The sequence below is a fragment of the Peromyscus leucopus genome, chromosome 3 (assembly GCF_004664715.2).
Source record: "Peromyscus leucopus breed LL Stock chromosome 3, UCI_PerLeu_2.1, whole genome shotgun sequence".
Lineage (NCBI taxonomy): Eukaryota > Metazoa > Chordata > Mammalia > Rodentia > Cricetidae > Peromyscus > Peromyscus leucopus.
Window position 1 is genome coordinate 58,299,560 of NC_051065.1, and position 27,662 is coordinate 58,327,221.

Sequence of the window (27,662 nt, forward strand, 5' to 3'; positions counted from 1 at the left end):
CAGGAAGAGGCTCTCCTTTGTCATCAAGGCTACAGCAGGAAGGACAAAGGACAGGAGAACTCACCATCCACTCGGGCATGTGGAAAGCAGAGGTGCCCTCATCACCGGCCCACTTCTCCATAGTGCAGGCTTGAGTAAGGTTTGTCCTGAAGCAGAAGGGAAAGCTGGTTTGGAAAGGCCAGGGTTCCCAAAGAATACCACGGCCTAGTGATTTGGAAGGTCGGGGGTTAAAAGAAGCTGTATCTCTTTTCACAGAGGCTTCCTGTTCAAATCAAGATTGTGAGCCAACTGCCTGGCAAATCTCTCACCAGCCAACCTCAAAGCCTTCTGCCTGTTACTCAAAATCAAAGCGGATGCAAAGCTCTGCAGGGCAGTTCCTGCAGGGCACTCTAGCCCACCTCCTCTGTGGGGACTTCCTGCAGCAACAGGCTGGCTTTCTTCCCTGAGTATAGGCCCTGGTTAATTTCCTCCCGCCCCTCAGACACGTCACTGGAAGTGCTGATACCAAGATCAATAAAGATGAGGTCAAGGAGGCACTCCCCTTTCTTGAGAGCTGCTGATTTGAATCAGTACAGTAAACAGGCGTTTCCTTGAAACCAGAGTTCCTTATGGCTTTCAAGTTCCAACAGCTACAGAAGCTCCCTGTCTGCTCCCGCCAGGGGGCTGGCACCACCACCTAGCTCAGGTGAATTCTTACTGCATCGAGGTTCACATGAGCCAGGGAGGATGGTTTTTACAAAGTCAAAACCTGTAAGAAATGCTGAAAAAAGTTCTGGGACCACGGCTCCCTCTGCTGGCTCCCTGGGGGATGTACAGGAAGGTCTAAGGGGCCTTGGTTACAGAAACAGCACAATGCGGACTGGAATGTTTCACAGAGGCTAGTCAGGACCCACCCCCAACCCCAGCGTAGGCATCCAGGAGACCCAAGGTTCTCAGAAAAGTGCCTAGAGTCCAATGTTGATTTTTCCTCATAGGTCTGGTATAGGAAGAAACAGGATACCAACACTATCCCTCCTTGTGCAACCATCTGATTACAAGGACCTCAGTCACTTCTGCATTATGTTCCCCCATATAAGCAGTCTCCTCTCTGCACATTTCTGAAAGTTGGAAATAAATATAACTTTAAAATTTATATATATGTATTGTATGTTTTATATGTATAATGGTTTATATATATAAATAATCACATTTGTTTAGTTTATTCCTAGAGAATGTTATCCAATAAGAGTACCATAGAGTATTTTATACTATTTGTGGCTATTGTGAAGGCGTTTTTCCCAATTTTTTTTCAGCCTGTTTATCGTTTGTATATGAGGGTTACTGATTGTTTTGAGTAAATCTTGTCTCCAGCCACATCGTTGAAGATGTTTATCAGCTTTATGAGTTCTCTAGTAGAATTTTTGGGGTCACTTATGTACGCTATCATATCTGCAAACAGCAATACTTTGGCTTCTTCCTTTCCATATGTATACCCTTGATCTCCTTTTGTTGTCTTATTGCTTTAGCTAAAACTTCAAGTACTACATTGAATAGATATGGAGAGAGTGGACAGCCTTGTCTTGTCCCTGATTTTAGTTGAATTATTTTAAGTTTATCTCCATTTAATTTGATGTTGGCTATCAGCTTGCTGTATGTTGCCTTTATTATGTTTAGGTATGGCTCTCGTACCCCTGATCTCGCCAAGACTTTTATCTTGAAGGGCTGTTAGATTTTGTCAAAGGCTGGGAGGGCTCAAAGGGGACACATGGATCTCACAGAAAAGAAGAAATAGAATCGATCTTGTCGGTGGACTGGAGACGGGTGGAGATGGGAACACGAGGGATCAGGCTGGGGGATAGATGGAGGGGGAGAGTACTGAGAGAGAGGACTGGAAAGGGGAAGCATTTTGGGGTCAGGTAGAAACCTAGTACAAGGGAAACTCCCAGGAATCTACAAGGATGACCCCAGCTAAGACTCCTAGCACTGCAGATTCATAGCTTCCAGTGGAGGGATTGGGACACCAGGCCATCCACAAAACCTTTGACCTACAGTCTGTCTGTCCTGGCTATGGGAAATTCGGGGGGTGGGGAGGTGGGGGAGTGGGGGAATAAGAGTGGCATGGAGATATTGGGGGAGTGACCAACCAATGACTGGTCCAGTCTCAGACCCATCCCATGAGAGTGAGCCCACCACCCCTGACACTGCCTGGAGTGTCAGAACCCAGAGGCTGAATGGCCCAAAGACCTAGGATAGAACCAAATACAATGGGGATCAATGTAATGATGCCTAATGATATTCTGCTATACTCATAGATAGGTGCCTAGCCCAGTTGTCATTAGAGAGGCTTCATCCACTAACTGATGGAAACAGATGCAGACTCACAGCTAAACATTGGGCTGAGCTAAGGGAATCCTGCAGAAGAGAGGGAGAAAGGATTGTAGGAGCCAGGGACATCAAGGATATCACAAGGGAACAATTAACCACAGAAACAATTAACCTGGGCTCACAGGAGCTCACAGAGCCTGGACAACAGTCAGGGAGCCTGCATGGGACCAACCTAGGTCCACTACATATGTGTGACAGTTGTGTAGCTTGGCCTACTGATGGGATTCCTAGCAGCAGGAGCAGGGGCTATCCCTAATGCTTTTGCTGGTTTCTGGGAACCTGTTCCTCATACATGGTTGCCTTGCCCAGCCTGAATACAAAGGGAGAAGCTTAGTACTGTGGCAAGTTGATATGCCATGCTTTGTTGATACCCGTGGGAGGCCTGCCCCTTTCTGAACAGAAACAGAGGAGGAGTGGGTTAGGGGCGGGGATGGGGGCACAGTGGGGAGGGAAAAGGAGGAGAGGAGGGAGGGGAAATTTCGGTCCAGATGTACAATAAATGAATAAATTTGATCAATTAAAAAAAAGAGTACCATAGGGGTCAGGCATGCAATCTCAGCACTTTGAAAACAAAGGAATCAGATCTCTATGAGTTTGAGACCATCTTGGTCCACACAGGTTGACTGGAGGAAGAGCAAGATCTGGCAGAGAGATGCCAGATCTGGTGGTGCATTCTTGTAATCCCAGTGTTAGGAGATGAAGGCAAGAGGATCACGAGTTCAGGGTTATCCTCAGCTACATAAGTATGAGGCCAGTTCAAGAAAACAACCGAAAGAGTACCACAAAGGGTTGAGAATATTGCTAAACGGTAAGGCAGTTGCCTAACATGTGCAAGCCCTAGCTAAGTTCAGTCCCTACCAGAGAAAAGAAAGCCCAGCAACATTGACCTGGAACGACTAGAGACTGTTAAAAAAGATTATTGCTGGGTGAAGAGGCACATGCCTATAATCCCAGCACTCAGGAGGCAGAGGCAGGCAGATCTCTGTGAGTTCGAGGCCAATCTGATATACACACACAGTGAGTACCAAGCCAGCCAGGGCCACATAGTGAGATGCCGTGTAAAGGAAAAATATTCATCATTACTATATGTTTGCATGATGTGCATGTTAGAGAACATTGCCAAAGCAGATGTGCGGAGGGCAGAGGACAACTTTTTGACCTCAGATCATCAGGTCCAGGACTAATTTAGTTTCTGACGCAGAAGACATTTTCTTGGAAGCTAATAATCATAATATAATTATGATTACATTCTTGTTCCCCTCTAGGCTTCATAGCTTAAAAGAATGAATCTTGCCGGGGGCGGGGTGGTGGTGGTGGTGGTGGTGGTGGTGGTGGTGGTGGTGGTGGTACACGCCTTTAATCCCAGCACTCGGGAGGCAGAGGCAGGCGGATCTCTGTGAGTTCGAGGCCAGCCTGGTCTACAGAGTGAGATCCAGGACAGGCACCAAAACTACACAGAGAAACCCTGTCTCGAAAAAAACAAAACAAAACAAAACAAAAAAAAAGAATCTTTTGGGTATGGAACAGAGGAAAGCCTTGTAGTACCTAGGAAAAGCTATTGGAAGATGCCAGAGAAGGCAGAATTCCAGTGGCTGACCAGAGGCCTAACCCAGGTGAGCTGTATTACCCGCTGTTTCCTGAGGTGAAGACCATGCAGGAGGCAGCAGAGAGCAAGCTGGTTTTATAATCAGATAGCTTTGGGTGAGAATCCAGATGCCGCCACTGATTATTTATCCCTGCTAGCCACCGGTTTTCCAGTCTAGAAATGAAGTAAAACAGCACCTCCCAGTCTGACGGGGGCTGTAGAAAGAGCACATATCCTGAGGCCTTACTGGCACCTCTTTAATAATGTCTTTACTATGCCATGTCCTTTCCCACCTCAGGCCTTTGCTCACGACATTTTCTTAAGCAAAACGTGTTTAGTTTGTAGCTTTACTTCATTCATCCTCACTCATTCAAATTCTCCATGATTCCGCTGAAATAACAGTGTTCTCATGAAACCTCGCCTAAAATTAAGAAGTTCTCTTTCCCTTAAGATTGTTCTTTGGCCACATCGCCATTCCTAGCCTTCTTCATCACAGTGGCTGCATCCATGTGCTCATTCCTCCTTAGACTGCAGACTTTTAGGGACGGAGCCAACTCTGACTTGACTATAGTGCCTGGCTCGTAGGAGGGGAGGAAGGGGAAACTGTGGTTGATATGTAAAATGGGGGGAAAAAAAGAACAAATCAAGGTCAAAAGTCTGAGCTACTGCTGAAGAGGAGCCCAACCCTTAGATTTACACATTTAACAACCAGCAAGTTACCAGATCCTCTTGTTTATGTTCCCTGTACAATGACTGAGTGGTAGAATGACAGCTCACTCAGTCATTGTATCACTACCTTTATGGTACTGTTAAACCATGGAGGCAAATGACTTTGAAGGAAACTATGATTAGCAATAAACCCAAGAACATATATCACTTTTGCAGCCTAAACATCATAACTTTTGTCTTCTTAATGTAGGTTTTAACTAAAATAGACTTCATTTGAAAGCTACAACATTACCACCCCTTTCTGTACAGTCTCTAAAATGAAAACACAATAGCTACTACATCTGAGAACTTAGGGTGTATTAACTGACATGAACAATGTAAGAGATAAGATATAGGTATAGGTACCAACTAGAAACTCGATTCCAATATAACTACATTTCACTGTAATGTGTCCTAGAAGGTCCATCCACAGCCAGAGCAGGAGTGATACTACTACACATGATTACAGAACGGCAGCATCTGGGGGAGGCGGTAGCAATGTCAACAGACTACACTAGCTCCAGAAGCCATCTACATGAAACCGCTCCGGAGAAGCTCACTTTAACTCCAACAACAGCTAACTGTCCTGTGTGCCTGCTGTGCTCCTGCGAGTGGAGACTTGACAGTGGGGTCCTAACCTCCAAGGCCATGCCAGCTAACCTAGAGTCCCAGTGAGCATGTGCTCAGGGCTGAGAAGACAGCAAGCCAGGGCTTCTAGAGCTAGAGCCAGAAAAGCACTATTAGGAGAGAAGTCACTGTGGCAGAGGTTTCAAGAATCTGGAACCTAGAGTCGTAAGGCACAGGGCAATGGATTCAGGAGTCCTCTGAGATTATCACCATGGCTGTATTAGACTTTGGAATCACCTGATGGTTCTCAGGATAAACTGAGGCAAAGAGTGGACCATGAAAGATCAAAGCATTCAGGTCCAACATTCTGTATTTCTGATTCATTTAGTTTCTCTGAGGCCATAAGAGAAAGCAGTCAAGTCATGATTTATTTATTTATTTATTTATTCATTCATTCATTCATTTATTTATTTATTTATTTTGGTTTTTCAAGACAAGGTTTCTTCATAGTTTTGGTTTTTCAAGACAGGGTTTCTTCATAGTTTTGGTGCCTGTCCTGGATCTCACTCTGTAGACCAGGCTGTGCTTGAACTCACAGAGATCCGCCTGGCTCTGCCTCCCGAGTGCTGGGATTAAGGGTGTACGCCCGGCACAGCCATGATTCTTTAGTCACATGGCTATTGGTTATTAAAGGCTAAAGTTCCCATCCACCTAAGTTCAAAGATCAACCTACTTAGTTATGAAGTTGGTTAGAATGGTTAGGTCTCAGATCTCCCTCTCTGGTTATGGTCTGGATGTGCTGAGGGCTTGGTTACCTGATTTTGGTGGAAGTAGTGGAAGCTTTAAGAGGTGGGGACTAATTGGAAGGTGTTAAGTTATTGGGGCTGTGCCTTTGAAAGGTATATTGGGATCCTGGCCCCTTCCTCTCTCTTTACTTCCTGATGGCCAGAGAAGAAAAGGTGCTCTCACCAGGAAGTGTGGTCTCTCACCACAGGCGCAATGCAATGTGGCCATATGACCATAGAGACCAGGACACAAAATGACTTCCTCCTTTATAGGTTGTTTACCTCAAGCATCTTGTCAGAGCAGGATGCTACCATACCCCTTCAAGCTTGAAATGCCAACGCTAACACAACAGCAGGATTGGGCCTTCCCTCCTGTCTCACTCACATCCTCATTCAGTCCTTCCGTGTTCTGAAGATTCAACACCATTACTGGTAAAGGCTTTTACGTTAGCTCCAACACTACTGGGCTATCATCCGGAGGCAAACTATATACTTTTTAAAGCCCTTGTTTCCCCATTTGTTAAAACATTTATAATAATACCATTCTTATATTGTTGGGTTGAGTGGTGGCAGAGGCGGCACACGCCTTTAATCCCAGCACTCGGGAGGCAGAGCCAGGCGGATCTCTGTGAGTTCGAGGCCAGCCTGGTCTACAGAGTGAGTTCCAGGACAGGCTCCAAAGCTACACAGAGAAACCCTGTCTTGAAAAAACTAAAAAGAATTATTTTATGTGTATGAGTATTTGCTTGCATGCTTGCATGTACACTATATGTGTCCAGCACCTGCAGAAGCCAGAAGAGGGCATCAGATCCCCTGGAACTGGAATTAGAGGTGGTTGTGAACCACTATCTGGGTACTGGGAACCAAACCCAAGTCCTTAAAAGTACCAGGAAGCTACACTGTCCCCAAACTAGATATAGCAGAGTAGTACTAGACTGTCTGGTCAAATCGCTCCACTCACTGTGTAACCTTGAACGAATGACCTATTCTCCTTGTGCCTGTTTTCTCATCTGTTAAAGGGAGATTTTGAGAGCATCGGGTAAGTTAATAAGTAAAAAGCACAGTTGGGTGCTGGAGTGATGGCTCAAATGAGTAAAGGCACTTACTGTGAGCCTAACCAACTGAGTTCAATGTCTGGGATACTGAAATAGTGGAAGGAGAGGACCAACCCCCAAGGTTGTCCTCTGACATCCATACAAGTACCATTGCACATGTTATGGAGAGAATGAGAGAGAGAGAGAGAGAGAGAGAGAGAGAGAGAGAGAGAGAGAGAGAGAGAGAGAGAGAACGAGAACACATATACATACCCCAAACAAACAAACAAGCAGATAAAGGAAAGCAAAACAAAACAAAATAAGCAGAGCTGAGCATAGTGATGCACATCAGTAATCTCATACTCAGGAGGCAGAAGCTGGAGAGCAAAAAGCCCAAGGGTAGCCTGTACTACATGAGGCCTTGTATCAAAACAAGCAATGGAAAAAATGAAGTAAGACAGTAATAGTAGCTGGAAGCTGCCAGTGCTGTGCAAAGTTTACTATTATTGCCAATAACATGTATAATCTGTTTCCCGATAACCCAAATCCAGTTTTGAATTTTTGTTGTTTTGTTTGTCTCATGTAGCCCAGATGGGCTTCAAACTAATGACCCTCTACTTCTGATCCTCCTGTCTCTACCTCCCAAGTGCTGGAATACCAAGTTTGTTTTTTTTTTTTTTTTTTAAAGTGGCTGAGAATCAAACCCAGGGCCTCTAGGCAGGTACTCTACCAACTACATCCTCAGCCCCAAATCTATTTTTTCTTCTTACGTGTGGTGAATTTTTTCCTTTAATCAAACGATGATTATCTTGTGCAAGCAGCCTAGAGACAGTCCCTGCCTTCAAGATGTCTACAGTCTAAGAAGAGAGATACAGGTTCAATCTCCAGCACCAGTGGGGGTAAATAGAGCTGGACATAGCTCAGTGGAATGCTTGGACACTAGCATGGACAGGGCATTGGTTCAAACCCCATCGTTATAGTCAAATCAATCAATGTAAGAAAATGTATTACCCAATAAGGGGTCAGTATGGGATGTGGCAAGGGCATCGATCATGTACTCAGAGTATATCATCAGAGAAGCTCCATTTAAGTGGAGAGGGAGGTACAGGAGGTACTGGTGTGTGGTGAGGAGTGGGACTAATGGAGGGACGCACAAGCATTCTACAGTATCTCTTGCTGTATCTCCTTTCTTCCTGATAGCTGCGACCTGAGGCCTGACCATAATCATTTCCACCTAAAAGTCAATGTTACTCAACGTGTGCACACATTTGTTGAGATCTTATTGGAATTCCAAATATGACTTAGTAAGTCTCAGCTGATGCCCACAGTGCTGAGATGTAGCTCTGAGAAGAAATGAGGTAATTCCACTCCTGTGTAGGCCTGCAGACATGTTAAATTCAACTTATTTATACATGACTATCAACAGCTTGCTTGCTTTAAATCTGACCATATCACTTTGTTTATAATGCCCCCAAATCGTCCCCTCTAACACTGTACTCAAAATCAAGTTCCAACTCCTTAGCATGTTTCACCTTGGCTTCCTCGAGAGCCTTGGTTCTCCACATTCTCCTACATCCATACAGTGAGCAAGGGCTCACAGAGCACATATAAGAATAAAGTCTAGGGGCTGGAGAGATGGCTCAGAGGTTAAGAGCACTGACTGCTCTTCCAGAGGTCCTGAGTTCAATTCCCAGCAACCACATGGTGGCTCACAACCATCTGTAATGAGATCTGGTGCCCTCTTCTGGCCTGCAGTCATACATACTGTATACATAATAAATAAATCTTAAAAAAAAAAAAAGAATAAAGTCTAGGCTAGCCTCGGTGGCATGTTCTAATCCCAACACCCAGGAGATAGAAGATCAGAAGTTTACAGCAGCCTCTGCTACACAGTGAGTGTAAGGTCAACCTGGGCAGGAAAACTTGTCTCAAAATAGCAAACCAACAGAGCTGGGGAAATAGCTTAGAGGGTACAAGTGCTTGTCATGCGAGCCCAAACCTCTGTTTGTACTTCTGGAGCCCACATAAAGAGCTGTACGCCGTCAGCGGTGAGTATCTGCAGCCCTAATGCTACTACAGAAAACCATGAGGCAAAGCAGAAGAATCACCCAGCTCACGGGCCAGCTCACCCGGAGGCACCAGCAAGACACAAGAGAGATCTTGTCTTACAACAAACATGGAAGGTGGGAACTGATTCCAGAGAGTTGTCCTCTGACCTCCCTAGGGGGTCGCAATGCCAGGTTGAGAACAACTGGCCTATTCTTGTATTTCAAGTCCCTAAAATTTAGTAAACTAGCAGTGAAGGTGTCCTGCTAAGACTAAGCAGCTAGCTCAGAGAAAAGAATAATGCAATATAGGACAGGTCCCTCGAAGGAAGAAGGAAGGGAAAGGGAAACAGATGTAAGAAGGGACAAAACAAACAGAAACAAGTATAACCCAGTTGTAACTAGCTCGGCTAAGTGTACCTTCCCCTTACTATCCAACCAGGTTTCTCAGCTAAGCAATTATGCAATTTAGAGACTGTAGTGTACCTGAGCACCAAGTGACCCGTCCTCACTTCCTCTAGGTCTTTTAGAACTGGGAGTGGAGTGTGGACTTCAATCCATAATTCTCCTGACAAAGCAAACACAGATCTACTTAGGTCAGGGTTCAGTTCGCCGCACACTTAGCACCACCAGCCAAACCTGCCTCACAGAGAAGTCAAGCTTGACTTGACCTTCAAAACTTCTTAAAACCTAAAAAATCAGAACCAGAAAAAAATTTGCACTAAGGGCTCTCAATTTTATTACAGAATTGGGCATTGAAAGTGGCATGTAACACCAGGCAGTGGTGGCGCACGCCTTTAATCCCAGTGTTCGGAAGGCAGAGCCAGGTGGATCTCTGTGAGTTCGAGGCCAGCCTGGGCTACAGAGCGAGAGACAGGACAGGTTCCAAAGCTACACAGAGAAACCCTGTCTCGAAAAACAGAAAAGAAAAAAAAAAGTGGCATGTATGTAAAATATGGAAGTGTGTTGTTATTAAATAAATGTCAATTACAGAGTTTTCACTATATTCTTTCCTTTTAAATATGTTTTCTAGAAACATAACTTATCCACATATAAAAGTACACAAAAGGTTGTAACTTGATAAAATTTTAGAAGCCAATACACCTATATTCCACTCACAGATAAGAACATTACAGATAAGAACTCTGTGAGAGTGCTTGCTTAGAATGCATTAAAAACAACAACAACAACAACAACAACTTATGTTCAGGTGTGGTGGTGTATATTTATAACCCTAGAAACCAAGATCTAGAGAAATTAAATAACTTACTTCCCTCAGATTCTTAATGCATTCATTTGGGGGTGGTGGTGAGGATGAATCTATCTTTCTATGATTTTCATTTTTTCTCTTTTAGATAGGGCTTTCTATGTACTCTTGAATAGCCTTGTACTGGCTATGTGCCAAGATTGGCTTCAAGCATGTGGCAATTCAATATCCTGAGTGTGAGGATAAAGGCAATAAATGGCATTATGTTCAGCTTTGTTTTTTACTTTTGGGGGTACCTTAAGTGTTCAGAAACCCTTTGTAATCAACAGGAATTAAGTAGAATTCTTCCCTCAATAGTAGGTGGTAGAGACTGCTGACAGGCCCTCCTCTCCCCCACATCAAAATCTAATACTTAAGTAAATGGTCTCTTATTTATGTAGAACACACATCTTCTGCATAATTCATCTCTAGATAGTTCATAATAAATAATACAATATAAAAGCTGTGTAAGAATTTATCGTAATCCCTTCAAGACACCTGAGTGACCAGGCCCCTCCCTTGAGGACCTCCAACTGCCAGGTTCCACCCACAGGACACTAACTGCCTTAACTGCTGGACCCAGCCCCCACCCTAAAAAGTAAAAAGCCCAATCTTTGGATGTGACACCTACCAATCTCCACCCTTGAAAGCTCCACCATGAAAAGTTCCGCCTCCCTGCCCCAAGAAACTCGATATAAAGTCTGTGTCCTGCTCAGTTCTCTGCTGTTTCCTGCCTGAGCAGAAGCAGCCATCCTCCTGGGTTTGTTGTTGTTGTTGTTGTTGTTTTCCCTCCCAATAAATCTCCTGTGTGAGGTTTGTTGTGTGGTATGACTTTGTGGTATTCAATGGCTCCTGACTGCCAGGATACCTTTCCATCTGAGCTGTAATGCTTACATTACAGTTGTACTGTACTGTTTGATGAATAATGACAAGAGAAAAAGTTGAAGTATTCAAACACAATTGTTATTTTAATATCTGCAGTCTGTGAATTCACAAATGTAGAGTTGGGGAATACAGAGGGCCAACAGTCGAGTATTTCTACTCCCATTAAAAAACTAACAAGACTTAATGGTTCCAAAATTGCTGGTGCATTTTCTAACTTTTCTACATTAAGGATATACAACACTGATCATCTTATTAAGAGAAAAATAAATGTGTGGTAGACAGAAGGATGTCCCAATAATATATTTATCCTTTGTAACAGGAGAAGAACAGAATTAGACATTGACAGCTTTATGGATTTGGTGATAATGGGATGAAAGAATTTACATCTAAGAGGTCCATCCTTCCATGCTATGACGCATGAGACAATGACATAATTGGGAGGGGAGGGGAGGGGAGAACTAGGGAAGGGGGAGGTAAAGAAACTGGCTTAAAGAGACCTGGCAGGTGGTAACTGAAGATAGGTAAGCAGCAGCAAAGCAAGTTTCTAAGTAGGGCAGCAATATCTCTGCAGAATGGTGTGACAAAAATACTCTCAGGACGATGGCTCACTGTGCAACTGATACGTTCAAGGGAGAGTGCAGCAGTCAGAAATGAGAGCAACTTAAGGTCAACCTTAAAGCAGCTACAGTCTGGATCTCCAGATTATATGAAAAAAAGAAACGATAAATGTGAGAAATCATGGAAGAACTAGGAGGCTCGCCACTTTCAATGTATTATTCAGATTCCACACACCTGAAAGCTTCTACATGACGGTCCTGGGGTCTGTGACAAGCACTATTATCATCTCTCTGCCTGCCACTCTCTTGTCAAAAAATGAGTCTGATTACTTTAAAATATTCATTAGTTTTTCAGCTGTCCTCATGATAACCAAATATACAACATTCCAGTGAGTTCCAAAGCAAATTAATCAAGTATAACCATTATTAGAAAGAGGCTTTTTTTTTTTTTTACAACCAAGGATAAGGTATTATTTATCTAAGAAACAAAAATGTAAGAAGCAAAAATTGTTGTCTCCCCAGCCCTTATTTTTGGAGACAGGGTTTCTCTCTATTGTGTAGCTCTGGCTGTCCCGAAACTCGCTCTGTAGTCCAGGCTGGCCTCAAACTCAGAGATCTACCTGCCTCTGCTATGATTAAGAGACCAGAGTCATTTAGGTGAATCTTCTGGGAAGTATTTCCTCAGGGTTAGCACATAGAAGCTATGGTTCAGAGGAGGTCAAGGCTGCATCTCAAGCTGACAAAAACTTGGAAATGTCTAAGTGTCTCCCATGTGGTACTAGTTTTTGTGGCAAGAGAGTTGCAAGATTGAGAAGGTCACAGAAAGCAGCTAAGACTTGGCACTGTGAAGGGCCAGGAAAGGCTATTGGTAAAGGTGCAGCCTCAGTTGCAGTGAAGACCTCAGGATTGAAGGGAGAGAAACTGAGGCAAGGTTGAAGAGAGGCCAGGAGGCCATTGGTAAAGATGCAATCTCAGTTGCTATGGATACCCCACATATTGGAGACTACCAAGGGCAGTGGCAGTGGTGCCAGCCTGAGCCTACCAGACAAGCTGTATGTGGAGTGGATGACAGGGCCTGCCCAAGCTCTTGGAGCCCAGAAGATACTGAGCAAGTTCCAGATGCTGAACAGTGAAGATTTTGTTTACACTGCTGGATGCTGGTTTTTCTTTGATTGTATTCTAACTGTGTCCTGATTCTGCTATTCTCTCTTGGAATTAGAAAGTATGCAACTGGGTTGGAGAGATGGCTCAGAGGTTAAGAGCACTGACTGCTCTTCCAGAGGTCCTGAGTTCAATTCCCAGCAACCACATGGGAGCTCACAACCATCTGTAATGAGATCTGGTGCCCTCTTCTGGCCTGCAGTCATACATGCTATATACATAATAAATAAATAAATATTAAAAAAAGAAAGTATGTAACTTATTTTAGATTTTACAGGAGCCCACAATTGAGATATTGGATTTTTTAAAGGGAATCTTGGATTTTTAGAGTGTTGAAAAATTTAAAGGCTGCTGAACTTTTTAAGTTGGACTGTGTTTTATGTTACAATATTAACATGAGCTCTTGGGGACAAAAAAGAAAAGGTTATAGTTGATATGTTTGTGTGTCAAGTTGATAAGAGGTCAATTGTGCTGATTAGTTTTGGTCAACTTGAGGTAAACTAGAATCCTGGGAGGCAAGCAACTCAATTGAGGAATTGTGTCCATCAGCCTGGCCTATGGGCATGTCTGTGGGGCATTTTTGTTGTTGTTGTTATTGTCAGTTGATGTAGGAGGACCCAGTGCCACCTCTGGGCAGGTGGACTTGAGCTGTATAAGAAAAGTAGCTGAATAAGATAAAGGGAACAGGATATAAGCAGCATTCCTCCACTGTCTCTACTTTAGTTTCTCTCGAGGTTCCCGCCTTGAATTTCCAGCCTTGGCTTTCCTTGATGATCGACTATAACCTGTAAGCCAAATAAATCCTTTCCTCCTCAGACTGGTTTTGGTTTTATCACACTAATACAAACTATAGTGGTCTGAATGAGAATAGACTCATATATTTGAATATCTGGTTCCCAGTTAGTGGAACTGTTTGGGAATGATTAGGGCATGTGGCCTTGTTGGAGGAGGTGTGTCACTTTGAGGTTTCAAAAGCCCTCTCTATTCCCAGTTAGCTCTCTGTGTATATCTCATATTTATGGATCAGATCTCTCAGCTGCTGTTCCAGCACTGTGCCTGCCTGCCTGCTGCCATTCTCCCTTGTCACGATGGTCATAGACTCTAACCCTCTTGAACTGTGAACCACAATAATCTCTTTCTTCTATAAGTCATTTTGGTCATGGTGTCTCTTCACAGCAACAGAAAAGTCACTATGACAGAAACCAAACTAGGATAGTAGGTAAATTTGCAAATAAAGATTGAAAATAGAGGGGTTGGCTGATGTTACGTTCCATGCTCTGGATGATTTCAAGACAAATTTGCTCTGACTTAAAGGTTATAAACTGATTCTTGCCTGAAAGGGCTACAAATTCCTTTCATGAAGTTCATAAATCATTTTAATTTAATTTTGTTTTTAAGTACAGTTCTCTACAATAAAAATGTTCTAGCCAAACTCTTCTGCCATGGGCTATGGACATGGCTTAATGGTAGACAGCTTGCATACACATATGAGGCAATGGGATTTTCTCCCCAGCACTACAAAACAAAACAAACCTTCCAATCTTAAAGCAATGCTGACATTGCTACACTTAGCTGCAAGAGAATGTCTTAATGCTACTCACAGTGAAGACGTATGAAAAACCTTGTTCAAACCCACCAGACTCCAAGTAGTCATACCGGTACTTGAGGTGTCCAGTTGCTGAAAACAACCCAAGCACACAGGGAGATCAACGTAACCTAGTTAGTCTGTCCGTTTCCTTACTAAGCCTTTTCTTTTGTTCTCTGTAGCAGCTGTAAAATGTTATCTTGCAAATGTCAACTATAACACCTAGTACTAGAATTGTCTATCAGCTGACAGGGTGCTGGCCTAGCATACCAGAGGCCCTGGGTTTGATCTCCAACACCACCTTGAACCAGGGTAGAAGCAAAAAGATCTGGAGTTCAAGTTCAATCTTGACCTAGCAAGGTTCTAGATAACTGCATGAGACCCTGTCTCAACACAATTCTAATATCCACCCTGTTTTAATCTCATTACTTCTAATCTCTCTGTCTCTTTCAAATCATGACATAGAAAATGGTCTTTCAATTTTTTTTTTTCAATTTTATTATTATTATTATTTTATTTATTTTGGGGGGGGTTCGAGAAAGGATTTCTCTGTATAGCTTTGCACCTCTCCTGGAACTCACTCTGTAGCCCAGGCTGGCCTCCAACTCAAAGATATCCGCCTGGCTCTACCTCCTGAGTACCGGGATTAAAGGAGTGCACACCCCCACACACACACACCACCACCACCCCCCGGCTGGTCTTTCAATTTCTTTACACCAAAACCCACAAACTTCTGCACATCCATTCTTCCTCTCCTTCCTTGGTTTGGAGAGAGGATCTCATTGTGTATCTTGGACAGGCCTTGAATTCTCTACAGAGCCAAGAATGAATCGTAGCTTTTGATCCCCGCCCCCAGCTCCCCAGGGTTGGGGTGATGGATGTGTACTACCACCCCCAGTGTCCCTTCTGTTTCGGTGGAAGAGGAAGGATTTTCTTTTCCCAACTCATTCTTTCCACTGCTCTCGATCAAATTCTCTCTCATCTTTTTGGAAACTACTCTCTGTCAACAAACTCCTCTCCTTTCATTCAACTTTTCGGTGTCTGGTAGCGTCTTCTCATTGGCAGTGAGTATGTTCAGGTTTCTCCTGTTCCCCAACATGAGTTCCCTGTCATCCCCTTAAGCTATTGCTCTCTACACCCATCTTCTCTTTTTTCAGAGCTGAGGTCCAAACCCAGGGCCTTAGTGCTCTACTACTGAGCTAAATCCCCAACCCTACACCCATCTTCATAGCCACACCTTTTGACTTTCTAAACTCACGTCCCCAGTGGTCTTCAGTTGACTGCCAAGTGGCACTATTTGTGCTGTGGTCCCTAAGCCCTTGTTGCTAATCTAAGGGTACTTCTCGGCTTTCTTCCCATCTCTGGATTTTCACTGATAGTACATCCTCCTTGAAAGACTCCCTTCCCTCAGCCTCTCTGGCACTATGCCCATCTGTCCTCTGATCTCCAAGATACCTTTCTTTTTAGTCTCCTTTGGAGCTTTTTCTCTTGTAGTCCCTTATTTGGAGCAGCTCTTGAAGATTCTATTGTAGTCTGCTTCTTCTTAGTAGCAAACATTCTCTTGACCAACTCCATCACTTTATTTATTCTTAGTTTTTTTTTTTTTTTTTTTTTTTAAAGATTTATTTATTATGTATACAGCATATGTGACTGCAGGCCAGAAGACGGCACCAGATCTCACTACAGATGGTTGTGAGCCACCATGTGGTTGCTGGGAATTGAACTCAGGACCTCTGGAAGAGCAGTCAGTGCTCTTAACCTCTGAGCCATCTCTCCAGCCCTTGTTTTGTTTTGTTTTGTTTTTTAGGCAGTATCTCCTGTAGTTCAGACTGGTGTCAAACTAATGAAGTTGCCAAGAATGACTCCAGTTGAGCCTTTCTTCTCTTCTTAAATATGCCACAATGACAGGCTTCATTTATTTACTTATTTGCTTTTGTTTTTTGAGGCAGAGTCTCATTAGGTAGCCCTGGAACTCACAGAGAGTTCCTGCCTGCTATTGCCTCCTGAGTGCTGGGGTTAATGGCATGTGCCATGGCCAGCCTTTCATTTATTTTTAATATGCAAGTGATTTCCAAAACTCTGTATCTAAAACCTTTGAGCTTTAGTCTCAGCTGATGGCTTACTAGATGACTTTAGTCTATAATGTCCCCAATAATGTTCTCATTATAGCATGGCTAGTTGCTTACTTACTTTTTTTAGCAAATGAAATAAATAAAAAATAAGTAAACAAGGCTGGGAAAATGCCTCAGTGAGGAAAGGTGCTTGTTGCCAAGTCTGACAACCTGAGTTCTGTCCCCAGTGCCCTCACAGTAAAAAAGAGAAAACTGATTCTTACAAGTTGTCTTCTGACCTCCACATATGCACCACAGTATGCCTGGGTGTACCCACCCACACCCAGCCACCTCACAAAAATACATACATAAATGTAGTAAAACCCATGAAAAATAAAAGCCATGCTGGGTACTATGAAGGAAATGACCAACATGCTAAAGTATGAAGGGAAGATGTCACTTTAGAGAGAGTCATCACAAAAGGCATTTAAAGACACTAGCATCCAGAAGGATCAGAGATCATTTACTCTATGAAACAAAGACTATACTCTCTGCAGAGACCTGAAGTAAGAAAGAACATGTTTACAGAATGAAAAGATAGCATGTGGCTGGAATTTAGTGACGAGAGGAAGAATGAGGTTACTCACACCAGGGCAGCTAACAACTACTTTTGTTTTGTTTTGTTTTAAAGATTTATTTATTTATTATGTATATAGTGTTCTGCCTGCTTGTATGCCTCCAGGCCAGAAGAGGGCACCAGATCTCATTACAGATGGTTGTGAGCCACCATGTGGTTGCTGGGAATTGACCTCAGGAACTCTGGAAGAGCAGCCAGTAGTCTTAACTTCTGAGTCATCTTGTCAACCCCTCAACTACTTGTAACCCTAGTTCCAGGGAAACAGATGTCCTCTTATGGCCTCTGAGGGCACTAGTGTGCATGCCCATATATAGATATATAACAACACACAAAATAGATCTTTACTTTAAAAGATAAAGAACTTGAATTTGGGGCCTTCGAGTGCACTTCAATTGGAAGAATGCTCACCTGGAATGCAGGGAGCTCTGGGTTTGATTCATAGCACCACATAAACCAAGCATGATGGCAAAGGGGCACATGCCTGTAATCCAAGCACTTGGAAGGAGATAGGAGGGTCAGAAGCTCAAGGTCATCTATCTCAGCTACACAGGGAATTCCATGCCAGCCTGGGCCGCAGGAGCTTGGATTTATACTAAATTTAACAGGGGCTAGTACAGAATTTTAAGGAAGTGAGTGACTGAACAATTTATACTTACATCTATTGCTGTGTGGAAAAAGGATTAGAGACCAGCAAGAAGGGAAGCGATCAGAAAGCTGATACAATAGGTCAAGTGCAAGCCATGGTATCAGGAGCGGCTGACAGCAGTGAAGATGGAAGAAGCAGACAGCCAGGAGGTGATTCTGAGGGCAGAGCTCATTAGACTTGCTAACAGACTGGGTTTAAGAAGTGCGAAAATAAAGAACAACTTGATTTTACACTGAACAGTTAGGCTGGTCATGACTTGGTGAGTAAAGAAAACTTTCATTGCAGAAATCAAAAGTTCCACTTGGACATGTAATATCTAGAATATCTTCACATTTGCCTTTTAAAATTTTTGGTGTTCTGAGGTAAGGTCTCACACCATAGCCTAGACTGGTCTAGAAATCCCCCGTAAACGAGGCTGGCTTCTCAAACTCAAGGCAACCCTCCTTTCTCATCCTCTCAGGGCTGGAATTAGAGGCCTGAGTTAGCACGCCCTGCTATCGACACAGGATAGGCAGCTAGGAGAGTGTGGAGCTCAATAAGAGGTCTACAATGGAAAGAGCATCACTAGAAGCTGGCCAGTCCACAGTAGCAGACTCAAGTCCTGATGTTCCATTTGCTTCTGAAAGCTTGAACTTTTACTGTGGAACACTTTCAGGGTTCCTTGTTTGCCCCAATTCCCACTACTTACTGTCAGATTTCATTAAGGTAACAGGTTCCCTGCGTTCATTCTCAAGAAAACATCTACCAATGCTCAAGTGTCCACGATGGAAAAAGCAACCAACACTACTGACTTCATGGACCCCATGAAAAGGTACTGGGACCCCACACACCCACACACACACACACACTGGGAGATCACAGGACCACACTTGGAGTGGTGCTGTTCTATCACTGTGAAGTCTGGAAATTAACAAAGGCTCCATGGAGGAAGTGGGCATGACTGTTTGCCACCTGAAAACAGATTTGTCAGAAAGGTTAGCTCATTCTTACAAGCTTGTGGCCTAATCTCTCATAATTTACGACTGCCAAGGGGATTTCCATTCCACCTTCCCCTTCTATCTCAGGGACTTTTCAAAGCCAAAAGAATTTTCACAAAAATGCAAAAAACACTCATTTGTCATTTGTCTTTTTTTCACTTTTCATTCTCTAAAGCATCTCTCCAGACCTTCCCCTTTATTATAAAAAAACAACTGTGACATAAGCAATTAGAAATACATAATTGTTATGGGACTTGTACAGCAACATGATCTTGGAAGAAAACTAGTTCTTTTTTAAATTTTTTTTTTTTTTTTTTTTTAGTTTTTCGAGACAGGGTTTTTCTGTGTAGCTTTGTGCCTTTCCTGGAACTTACTTGGTAGCCCAGGCTGGCCTCGAACTCACAGAGATCCTCCTGGCTCTGCCTCCTGAGTGCTGGGATTAAAGGCGTGCGTCACCACCGCCCGGCTTTAAATTTTTTTTTAAGATTATTTTTGTTTTTTGGAGAATGTGCATGCGTGTGCGTGTGTGTGCGTGTGTGCGTGTGTGCGTGTGTGTGTGTGTGTGTGTGTGTGTGTGTGTCGGGGGAAGGTTATCTGTGCAGGAGTCCACAGAGGACAGAAGGTCCACTAGAAGTGGAACTGCTGATGGGTATAAGCTACCTGATGTGGGAACTGGGAACCAAACTCAGATCCTCTGCAAAAATAGTAGTACTAATAGTAGTAACTAATGAGTCATCTCTCTAGCCCACAGTGCTTAATTCTGGCCATCAACAATTTTATTTACCCATTATCTGCATGTTCCACACCTTACCATATAATCTAAGGAACCGAGGTCTCTGCAGAAAAGAACATTCTAACCCTTCGACCTCCAATAAGGTCCTTCAAGAAACATGAATCCCAGATTACTGACAAAGTGCAACAGTGGCCCACTTCCTTAGGACAAAATCAACAGAGGCATTCTGCTTTAGGGGGAATGCAGGGGGCGAACTCTCAAACTTCTTTGGAGATCACCAATCTGCCACCAAGAACATAACAAAAAGGAGAGTGTGTAAGGCTTATGGTTTATATGTGCAATGTCCTTCATGGGCTCAAGAGTCTGAACACTTGGTCTCTAGATGGCTGCACTATTTTGTAAGATTGTGGACCTTTCAGAAGGTGGAGCCTTGCTAAAAGTTAGTCCCTGGGTGTGAGCCTTGGGTTTTTAAGGTCAGGCCCCATTTCTTGTCAGCACTTTACCTCCTGATCTGTCAAAGTGTGAAGAGAGGAGTAGTCCCACTGCAGGTCCCTGCCACCCTGGCCTTTGTTTTCCTACCCACACAGAACTGTATCCCTCAAACTGTGAGCCAAATTAAACTTCTCCTCAAGTTCCTTCTTGGCAGCTACTTGGCCACAGCAAGAAGAAAAGTAACACAATGAAGTTTATCCAGGTTCAGCTTCATTTTAAAAGGCTTTTCTCCCCAGTACAGTTACCTCTGTTAACAGTATCTAAGTAATCTCTAATATTCTGACTCGTGCTTGGACTTCTCAGATCATCTACAATGGTGACCAAGACACCCCTTGTGCTTACAATGAAGTCTAATCCAGAATTTTTATATGTTGAGGCGGTGTAATTAAATGAATGGCACACACTAAAAAGGAATGCTTACAGATTAAAGTCCTCTGCTCATAAAGTCCTGAGTGTCAAAGTAAAACAGGGATATGAAGAGTAAAAATGAAAACTTAGAAAATTAATACAAATTCAGAAGAGAAAATCCACTCGAGCTTATTTGATCTGGATGGAGAGGGAAAGCAGGGCTCTGTCTGGGTACAAATAAACGCAGGCTATGTTCAAACTAGAACTCAGTGAGTAACATTCTATGCTAAGCTGGAAAGAAATGACCACAATCAATCAATATGTCAAGTAGGTGGAACTGAGAAATAAGTGTTACACCCAGGGCTGGAGAGGTGGCTCAGAGGTGAAGAGCACTGACTGCTTCCAGAGGACCCGGGGTCAGTTCCCATGGTGACACAAGCATTTGTAACTCCAGCTCCCGGAGACCTGACACTCTCTTCTGGCCTCCGGGGGCAACAGGCATGTGGGGCGCAGACATGCATGTGAGCAAAACACCAAACATAAACCAAGCCAGGAGTGGTGGTTCCTACCTGTAATCCCAGCACTTGGGGATGGAGGCAGGAGGATCAGGGGCTCAAGATTAGCTTGGGCTACATGAGACCCTGCTAAAAAAAAAGTTAACACTCAACCCAAGGAGTTTATTTTGCAGGTACTGGCTCAGTGTGGCTACTTTTAAATAAGTCTTCTCTGATTGGAGCTGAGGCACATCATTCTCTACCCCCTTCCTTTATTTTCTTCAATTACTTATCACTACTTGAAACCACTTTCTTTTTGCTTTTCCTTTCTAGAATTTAAGCTTCATGAGAACAAGCACCTGAAATACATTATTCACTTAGCATAGTACTTCCTATATTCAGTTAATATATATTCACTGAAAATGATACGGCTTCTACCAAGGAAAACCTAATAGTTCTGAAGCAAGAGAGATTAAACTAACAAGGCAAGAGTTGGGGAACACTGCTGTATATCTGTGGGTTCTGGGGGCACACTGGGGCAATAACACTGGATTGGGGTTTGAAGAAATGAGGTATATCTAACTCCTTATAGCTCCAGAAATGTCATGAGACTTTACATCTCTATGCCTTTAATAAAGGCAGTATACTAAAGGGAATCTATTTATAGAGTGCAATCTACATTCCAAATACAATGTAGTTGGCCATGTATTACCTAACTTACCCTTGTAACAACCCTATGTGGTAAGTGTTTTTACTACCATCATCATACAATTGAGGAAACAAGTGTAGTCATGTCAAGTGATTAACCCAAGATCACAGCTAACTTGGGACAGTCCTAAGACCCAAATCCAGGTACCTTTGCACTCATTATCTGGAATGCCCTATTCTCAGACATCTTCTAAATGTATGTACTCCTCTTAACCTTGAACTCTGTTGATGCCAAGAACCCCATCCTCATAGCATTTTTGAAGCAATAGGCAAACATGGCTATGCTAGAGATTTGGGATAAATGATTCTAAGAAACTGGGTTGAGGAACAGTGTGAATAACTAAATATACAACTGAGTTAAAGTGTATGGGTTGCTGTAAAGTAGGTCATAATCCTAACTTATGATACACACTAACAGATAATAAGGCAAATCTTATTTGTGTAGACTATAACTCACAGGTTATAGCTACTTTCCTCCGGAGGTTTTGTATTTTGTTTTGTTCTTTGTTTTTACGGCATGTCACCTCTGCCTCACAGAGCCACCTGGAGCATCTTGTACCGCCCTATCTTATCAGTAACGTGGCTTTTTTCCCAGCATGAAAATAAATCGTATCTATTCAGCACAGAATTGGGTTGGTTAGTGTGTGCTCTCATATATTGATACACAAACTCTGCAGTTTCACCCTTGGTTCAGACTCAGGTCTTTGCCCCAGGGTTATTGGGCAAAGCATGAGAGTTTTTCTTGATTTATAACCATATCTCTAATTTTTAAAGCCCATACATGGTAAATGTAGAAAGAGTCCAAAGTTCATCCTTTTTACTTCATTTTACAGGTAAGAAACTGAGACCCACCCATAGCTTAAGTAACCTCTTGCAAATATGATATAATTAGAAAATACCCAGAACTTGAAGATAAAAGTTATGTGAGGCGCAAAGTAGTTACATTCTTTTCCTAGCTTTTGGGAAGAGCAACCAGCAACCTGTGGCAGAATAGTTTCAGTGGAAGAAAACAGTAGAACAGCTTAAGTTAATATGTTGCCACTTTTTAAAGGTGTATTTTATTACCTTTCATTATGTGTGGGTATGTGCCTGCATGTGGCATGTGCATGAGTGCAGATGTCTGAGAAGGCAAGATCACTGGAGCCGGAACTGCAGGTGGTGATTTCCCTGACATGGGTGCTGGGTCCTCTGTAAGAGCGTTTTAACCACTGAGCCATCTCCATCCCTGTGTAGGGGTCTGTATTAGAAAATACTATGAAAGGAGTAACGCCCACCCCCACTGCTGTGTGCCAAGCACACCACAGATATATACACAACTCATTTATCCTCCTGAAAATCCTGTAAAGTACTTCTTTAAAATCTGAGTTTTGTTCTTTGTTCTCCACCCCCTTTTCTAAATTAGGTAACAGGTTCCTGGCACAAAGTCCCAAGGTCGAGAGTGTATTGTGAAATCAGCCTATTCTGCCCCTTTCCTTCCACATTTGATTACTCTCTGGAGGGAAGTCTTACTCGTGTATTCTTTTCTAGAGATTTGTGTGTGGAGGAGCCCCATGTTTCTTTTCCTACACAAATGGCAGTCAATCACCATATAGCTCTACTCTCAGTTTCCCCCTCAGTATCTACAGAATCTCTACTCTTAACTTCTTCATATTTCTCTATTTTATAGATATATCCAATATTTACTTAAACAGTCACCAAGCAACAGACACTTGAATTGTTCACATCTTGTACAATGTGTCACTATAATGCTATCATGTTTTTTAAGAGAATTTTGGTCAGGTGTAGTGGCATACACCTTTAATCTCAGCACTTGGGTGGCAGGGGCTGGTATATCTCTGTGAACTCAGGCCAGCTTGGTCTACAGAGTAAGTTACAGGCCAGCCATGGCTACACAGTGAGACACATTATTTTTTTATTTGCTTATTTTTGAGAAAAAATAAAATGAAATATTTCACTAAGGACTATCTAGTCAATCTCGCTTATTTGTTTGACTGCCTGTCAAAACAGGGGGCAGACACTTGCCACGACATATGTGTAGAGGTCAGAAGACAACTTGCAGGATTTGGTTCTCTCTATTTCCCATCTGGATTCTAGGGATCAAACTCAGATCTTCAGGCTAGATGACACTTTCATCCACTGAACCATGTGTGACAATCATTTATAACATACATTTCCAAAAATGTCATTCTTCCCTTTCATGTACAAAATTTTATTTGCCTCTTCATATTAAAAAAAGTGCACGCCATTAGAAATGAAGAGGGGATTCATCAGCCAGAGAATTTAGCCAACTTATTAATCCCAGTTTTACAGACTCTAATATACACATGGTTATAGTCCAAGATCTCTCTATCATCTCAGAAACTGGAATCCACAGGGAAAGGGGGCTGTGGTAATTGAAATGGATTAATATACAGAATCTGCAAGGCCTGGAGACTCCTATCTCTAACTAATCTGAGCACTTGGGCGGCTAAGGCAGGAAGATCAGGAGTTCTTCAATAGCTTGGGCTACATTGTTAAGACACTATTGCAAAGACAAAAGTGTGTGTGTGTGTGTGTGTGTGTGTGTGTGTGTGTGTGTGTGTGTGTGTAAAGCTCTCCTTCAAGTACTTTACTGAGCCATCACCCCAGCCCCTTCCACAGCTTTTTGTTTGTTTTTACATGTACTAAGAAATTCTCATCTATACCAAGGTTATGAAGGTTTTCTCCTTTGCTTTTCCCCTGTAATCTATGATCTACTTTTTGGCTAATTCTTATACATGGAACAAGATAAGGTCAAAGATCACTTTTCCTCCAAAATGGATATATCTAATTGTTTAGCACCATTTACTGAGAATAAGATCCCTTTCCAACTGAGTAACTTTGACTCCTTTGTCAAAACACAATTCATTGTTTAGTAGTGGGTCTATTTCTGTATTATCTATTTTGATATATTGACCTACATGCCTATCCTGCTTTTTTTAGGTCAGTACCTATCGTGACATGAGCAGAAGGTAATGAGTTTAAAAATCTGCACAATCCTTTCCCATTTCTCTAAGCCATCACCTTCTTTTTCTTCTTTATACATTTAGCAGAAAATAGCGTTCAATGTCAAAATCGCTTAACTCTCTATATACCCAAATATAAAGTGATCCCTGGGTGAAGATTTTATTCTATAATATAAGCCAAAAAAGAAAACAATATGAAAGTTAGTCTGAATTCATTAGGAACAGACCACTAAAACCAAACAGTACCTTTGTGCCCCCTAGTGGCAGAAAATAAGAAGGCTCTGCCAATCAAGAAAGAAAACAAACACTATTCACAAATACAGTTAACACACCAATAATGTGATTGATGTTTCCATGAAATCCTGATCCCCCTGTCTCTGCCTCTCATGTCCTGGTGTGATACCACCACATTCATCTCTTCAACTTTTTGTTTTGTTTTTTTGTTTTTGTTTTTTGAGACAGTTTCTCTGTGTACACCTGGCTGTCCTGGAACTTGCTCTACAGACCAGGCTGGCCTCAAACTTGGAGATCTGCCTGATTCTGCCTCCCAAGTCTCTTCAACTCTTTAAATACAAAAAGTTTTCACTAAAAATTAAGCTGGACAGGCAGAGATGTGCAAGCGTGACCATCTTCATCAACCCCAGAAAACACCTAGAAATGTAAGGAAAGACCAGACTCCATGTACACTGCTGTCTGATCTGTATGCTTCCTGTCACACATGCACACCACACACAAACACCATAAAGAAAACATTGATGATGATGATGAAGAATGAAGCTGGCTGGATGTAGCTCAATTGGTAGAGTGCTTGCCTAACATGCACAAAGCTCTGGGCTTGATCTTCAGCACTGTGTGGGAGCAAATGTACTCAGGAAGTGAGGCAGGAGGACCAGCCAGTCAAGGTCATCCTTGCTGTTTAGCAAATTCAAGTATAGCTTAGACTACTTGAACCAAGGAGGAAGGGTGTAGGGGGAGGAAGGGAAAGAGGAACATGAGGAGAAGGGGAGAGAAGGGAGAAGAGGGAGAGTGGCTGGGGCTGCTGTGTGTGTGGTGGCACAGGCCTGTAATCCCAGTCCTTGTCAGGAGAGTACAGGAGCCAAGAGGGTCACCACAAATTAGAGGCAGCCAAGTCTACACAGTGAGTTCCGGCCATGCAGAACACACTGCTAAACCCTGCCTCAGAAAAAAAAAAAAAAAAAAGAAATTTTTTTGGTGTTTTAATTCAATGTGAATTGAGTAAAAGAGAAAATCAGTTATAAAAACAAGACAGCATTTGGATACATTCCCATACAAAAGAAATGAAGCCAGAGTCCAAAGGAAAAAGAGACAAGAGTTTAGACAATTTGTTAAGAAAAAATGTAAATGAAGTGGTCTGTAGTCTATAAACTGTCAAGATACAACTAAGAACATATATGTACACAAGTATAACGTCATATACACACAAACCGAATTTCTCTGCAATGGAGCTCAAGAAGCTGTCAACAATGATTACTGTTGGAGCTAGGGTGAGTATGGAGAAGGAGACAATTTATAGAGCTATATATTTTAAATATATATAATGAAGTCTTTAAAACTGAAGGTCATTTAAAAAAGAGTCAAATAGTAATTTTATATGCTTACACATGAACAACAAAATTAGGTACCATGTGAACAATACTTGCTCGGAACAGTATGTTCCACCAGTTGATTATAATTAACTAACCTTTGGTAGGTCCCTCGGGGCACACAGCCACACTGCAGCACTCTCAAACACACAGAAGGAAGAATTTTCTTATCGATGTGGCTGTACATTTTAACCCTCTGCATGTTTTCGTACACCCTGAAATCTCCATTTGAAAGAGGAAACTCCCAACCCTGCTCTGTGTGACTGACTGGGACAAGTCCTTACCCTGCCAGTTTCCTGCCACCCTTCCTGCTAGTAACTGGTGCACGTCCAGTGGGCCCTGAAGACTTTCGCTAATTCTATGCACACCTCTCAGGAGTCTCATTTTCAGTCGTTAAGTTCATTTTCACTGAGAGTATTATACATTCCTTCACCTTCTAATCAGAACTGGTCGGTATGCTCACCACCCTCTCTTCTTTCTTTGTGGTTATTTATTTAGAGGCAGGATCTTACTGTAGGCCAAGCCACGGTCACACTTCGACCCTCCCGTCTTACTAACCCAGGTTCTGAGATTATAAACTCACAGTACCACATCTGATTTTCACTCATATTTTGAATAAACTACTCTCTCTCATTAACCTTCAAACTACCTCATCTTTAGTTTCTTATTTCTTAATCTTACTATTATTCTAGCCACCTAGGTTTAAAACACGAGTCAGTGTTGTTTTTTCTTTTTTCCTAAAAGTGTTGTTTCTTTTCTTTATTATATATATATATATATATATATATACATATATATATGTGTGTGTGTATTCTTTTATTTATTATATATATATAATTATTTATTCATATATATAAAGTTGGGAGGTGGTGGCGCACGCCTTTAATCCCAGCACTCAGGAGGCAGAGCCAGGCGGATCTCTGTGAGTTCGAGGACAGCCTGGTCTACAGAATGAGATCCAGGACAGGCTCCAAAACTACATGGAGAAACCGTGCCTCGAAAAACCAAATAAGCAAGCAAGCAAACAAACAAACAAACAAACAAACAAATAAATAAATAAATAAATAAGATAGTCCAACTGAAAATATGTTCTGCTTTTTGGGGGGAGGGGAGTTGGTATTGGGGATTGAACCTGGAACTCTAATCATGATAGGCAAGTACTCTAACACTGTGCTACCTCTCTAGCCCTACACATTCCATTTCTTTGGGCATTACCTTTCAGTTAATTCAACAGAGCACAGGAATCTAAGAAGACTCAGATTTCTGGCAGTCTGCAACCAGCTGGTGGGTAGTAATGGTGCTAGCTAGGACTTGGGAACACCCTCCAGACTTTTGTACAAGATTTCCTCAGTCTAAAATACAAATGCCTTTCTGTCTCCTGCTTACTTTCTATTCTCTTTCTCTTGTGATGCCCAAGTGCATGGTGCTTCCGACATGAAGCTCTCATGGCCGGCATTACTGCCTGT

General features: G+C 42.5%; 1 protein-coding gene across 4 annotated transcripts in view; it reads right to left on the bottom strand.

The window, feature by feature from the left end:
• Nucleotides 1-27,662, bottom strand: part of Ahcyl2 (adenosylhomocysteinase like 2) — a 169,982-nt gene that overhangs the window by 61,938 nt on the left and 80,382 nt on the right. For 2 of the 4 annotated variants that reach the window (XM_028866195.2, XM_028866192.2), the window contains exon 1: nt 65-615. The exons of the other annotated variants lie outside the window; for them this stretch is intronic. In XM_028866195.2, coding sequence (XP_028722028.1) covers nt 65-121 — 57 coding nt within the window. In that variant the 5' untranslated portion in view covers nt 122-615. Of the gene's footprint in view, nt 1-64; nt 616-27,662 lie in introns of those variants that run through there. 4 annotated transcript variants of the gene reach the window in all.